This window comes from Psittacula echo (assembly GCF_963264785.1).
Source record: "Psittacula echo genome assembly, chromosome: 3".
Taxonomy (NCBI): Eukaryota; Metazoa; Chordata; class Aves; order Psittaciformes; family Psittacidae; genus Psittacula; species Psittacula echo.
In genome coordinates, this window is record NC_137736.1 from 29,826,437 (window position 1) to 29,829,683 (window position 3,247).

The 3,247-nt window shown below is 42.7% G+C and overlaps 1 protein-coding gene across 1 annotated transcript; it reads right to left on the reverse strand.

Moving 5' to 3' along the window:
- Window positions 1–877: 877 nt before the first annotated feature.
- Window positions 878–1,566, reverse strand: EPCIP (exosomal polycystin 1 interacting protein; the record flags this gene model as incomplete). The annotated part of the gene is made up of 1 exon (XM_080613188.1): window positions 878–1,566. The coding sequence occupies one exon, from the start codon at window positions 1,564–1,566 to the stop codon at window positions 892–894; it is 675 nt and encodes a 224-aa protein (XP_080469314.1). The 3' UTR covers window positions 878–891.
- Between the last annotated feature and the right edge of the window lie 1,681 nt (window positions 1,567–3,247).

Here is a 3,247-nt window from a genome sequence, read left to right on the forward strand (position 1 = left end):
GCTCTGACCAAGTACCAGAGGGCAAGGACACATCTGCACTCCTAGTTTGAGTAACCTGTAACCACCTCACACACATTGAACCTGCCAGCAGTGGGCTGTATTGACAGGGCATGGCCAGTAGGTGGAAGGAAGGGATTATTTCCCTTGTCCCAGCACATTAGACTCCATACAGAGTACTGCAGGCAGTTCTGCCTCTCCCAGTTCAAGAAGGATATGGATCAGCTGAGGCAGTCCAGTGGGGAGGCACCAACATGGTCAGTGCAGGGTTGGTGCATGTGACGGTGAGAACAGTGTGAGGGATCTGGGCTTGCTCAGCCTGAAGAAGAGGAGGCTGGGGTTCATCCATGGAAAAAAGTTTCCCCAAGAGGATAGGCAGGCAGTGGAGCAGGTTGCCCAATGAGGTTGTGCAGGCTCCATCCTTGGGTTTTGGGACCTGACTGCAGAACCCCCTGAGAAGCCTGATCCCAGAGGTGGCCCTCCTTGGGGCAGGGGGTTGTACTAGAGACCTCCTGAGCTGCCAGCTAACCCCAGTGACTTTCTGGGAGGCTCAGGATCCTTTACAACTGAAGGTACATGGATATGTCTTTTTCTGTCTGAGGCACAACCTTAAAACAAAACTTGTCTGTAGATATCAATTCTTAGCTTACAATATATAAAAAGAATTTGTACCAATGCTTTCTAAAACAGTCATTTCACATTTTCTTTGTTCTTCAAGAAAGCATTTACTGAATCAGTCTGATGAGTCTGTCTTAAAACACCTTGTAGTGCTATCACAGTCAGAACTGTCCATCCCCTAACAGCTCCTCCTGGCCAAACCAGACAGACTTAAAGAAGTCTTGTCAGTCTCTTAGCAGTCTAACATGCCTCTGACTTCTGAATATGTTAAATAACTCAGTAAATGAATGTTACAACATAGCTCTTGTTATCTGAGGTTGAGGAAACATCAGAATACAGCAGGCTGGGAAAGTGCTCCATGATACTAGAGACATTTTCCACACTGTACGACTTCAGCAAAGAATATCCATTGAAAAGAGAGGTATCCAGAAAAGAAATATGTGCAAGCATTTGCCTGTCTTTGTTATGCATTGCAAGTGAGTTTTCTTTTTCATTGTTGCTGCTGCTGTAGATGGTTACACTCTGCTCTGGAAACAGTCCCTTGACCTTTTTTACCCGCAGCTTTCGAAGTCCCCAAATGGCCAAATATTCTGTTGGGAGAGGAGTGGTGCCACAGAAGGACAGCTTCAAATCCCTCACCCTTGTGAAGTTGAGGATCATCTCCAGCACAGAGGTGTCTGTGAACCAAATGGTGAGGTGGCTCTTGTAGATAGTTTTTTCCATGGTAGAGGGCAGCACTGTTTTGCAATTGCACATCAAGTTTGCCAGGCAGTAGTCGCAGTCGCGGATATCCACTGAGCAGCTGCAGTTGCGAATTGTGTTTTCCTTGGTGAAAATTAGCGTATGGTTCTTCTGACTTCTCACAAAACTGCCAGGGATGTGTATGCCAAGGAAGCTAGCCAAAAGGAGAGCCAGCCAAAAGGAGAGAGCAGAGAAGGCTATTGGCTTCATTAGTACTTTTGCCAAGTTGCCAAGTGTCTCCTTTTACTCAGTGATTTATACCACTTGGCTTTACCTGCTGAAGAAAAACAATTTCTTTATTATACTGACGACCACTCAAGAGTTAATATTACTTTGCTTTTCGCACTCACTCACTGTCTCATCTGTGCAGAACCATATTGCAGTTTTGCAGGTTGCCCTGCATTAGAGGGGAAGCATAGCTACACTGATTCAGAAAAATGAATTTTGACTCATGTTTGGGATTCTTCCTTCACTCTTCTTTTGCTCTAAATAGTTTCATCTGCTTATAGGGCAGCTTGGACATCCTCTTCTTTATCCAGGCACCTCCTAAGCCTGCCCAGTGTGAATGTAAGATGTATAATGTAACTCCTCTTGCTCATTTCTCCTTTCTGCTTTCTCTTTGTCTGCTTCCCAACAGCAGGTAGAGATGGCAAATGACCCTGTTCTCCACTTCACCAAATGAGGCAGTCTGAGAAGACTAAAGACAAGTGTTTTGTTTTACACCTGAATTGCTAAGTAAGGGCTGTGCTTTAAACTGAGTGTGGGATGTGCTGGGCAAAGGGAAAGAAAGAAAGAGTGGTTAAATTATACAAATTGTAAGATGTTGGGAGGTTTGTCTGATTTGACTGTAATTGTTTTGAAGCACCAAGAGACATTAGCGTCAAATTTCTACCAAAGATGGCAAGTCCTAGTGAAGGCAGCAGTAAGGGCATGCACTGGGCAGAATTTGGTCCTTAGCATGTGAAAAAATTGATCCATGTCCAGAATGCATATCTCCTTACCTCAGAAAACATGGCAATACACCTGCAGTTTTGGAGAAACATACCAGATAAACAGGACAATAATAGTATTTAGAATAAAAACAAATTGGTTTTGTCTGTTATTCAATCTTCCATCATTACACAATGGAATCTGCTGCTATAAACTTCATGGTCATTTAAGAGACAATTAAAGGAGAGTGTCTTTAGTAGCACACTAAAGTTCTCTTAGTCATTAGCACTATTGTATGCATGGTAGTTTACCAAGTATGTGATTTAGATCTTAATGTTTTAAGCTCAGTTGCTGTTGAAAATTCAAGTGAGAGTGTCCTTTGACTTATAATAAATTTAAAAAACCCCACAAAACTGCATCATGGCAGAATAGTTTGTGTCCTACTTTCCACATTTCTTACACAGAGATGGTGTAGTCCTCTAGTCTGCCTTTTTTCTTTGAAGTCTCCTGTGAGTGAATCTGTATAAACTGTGATGGTTTGTAAATGACCAGAGCTTTGCCATCCTTGGAATAAGGAAGAAAAGGAAACGCTACATGCACATGCAAGAAAAATCTGCATGTAAGAAATGGTAGACTCTGGGCCAGACATTGCCACCAGATCCTTTCCAGGAATGAGATCTTTAGCTTGTGATAGGCAGTTACAGCAAAACATCATCTCATTGCTTAACAGCTTCAAAAAGTAATTAAGTTGTCAAGAGGTAATAGGAAAATGATGGGAGAAAAAGAGATGGTGCATAAATCACTTGTTTGCTGACACTTGCCTGTTGTTTGCAGTTCAGATCCCACCATTTCAGAAAAGATACCACAGGACTGGAGAAAAGAGCAACAAGAATGATGAAATATTGAAGGGCATGTCTTTAAGTAAGGTGGGATTACATAAGGTAGAGCTTTAGGTGGGACA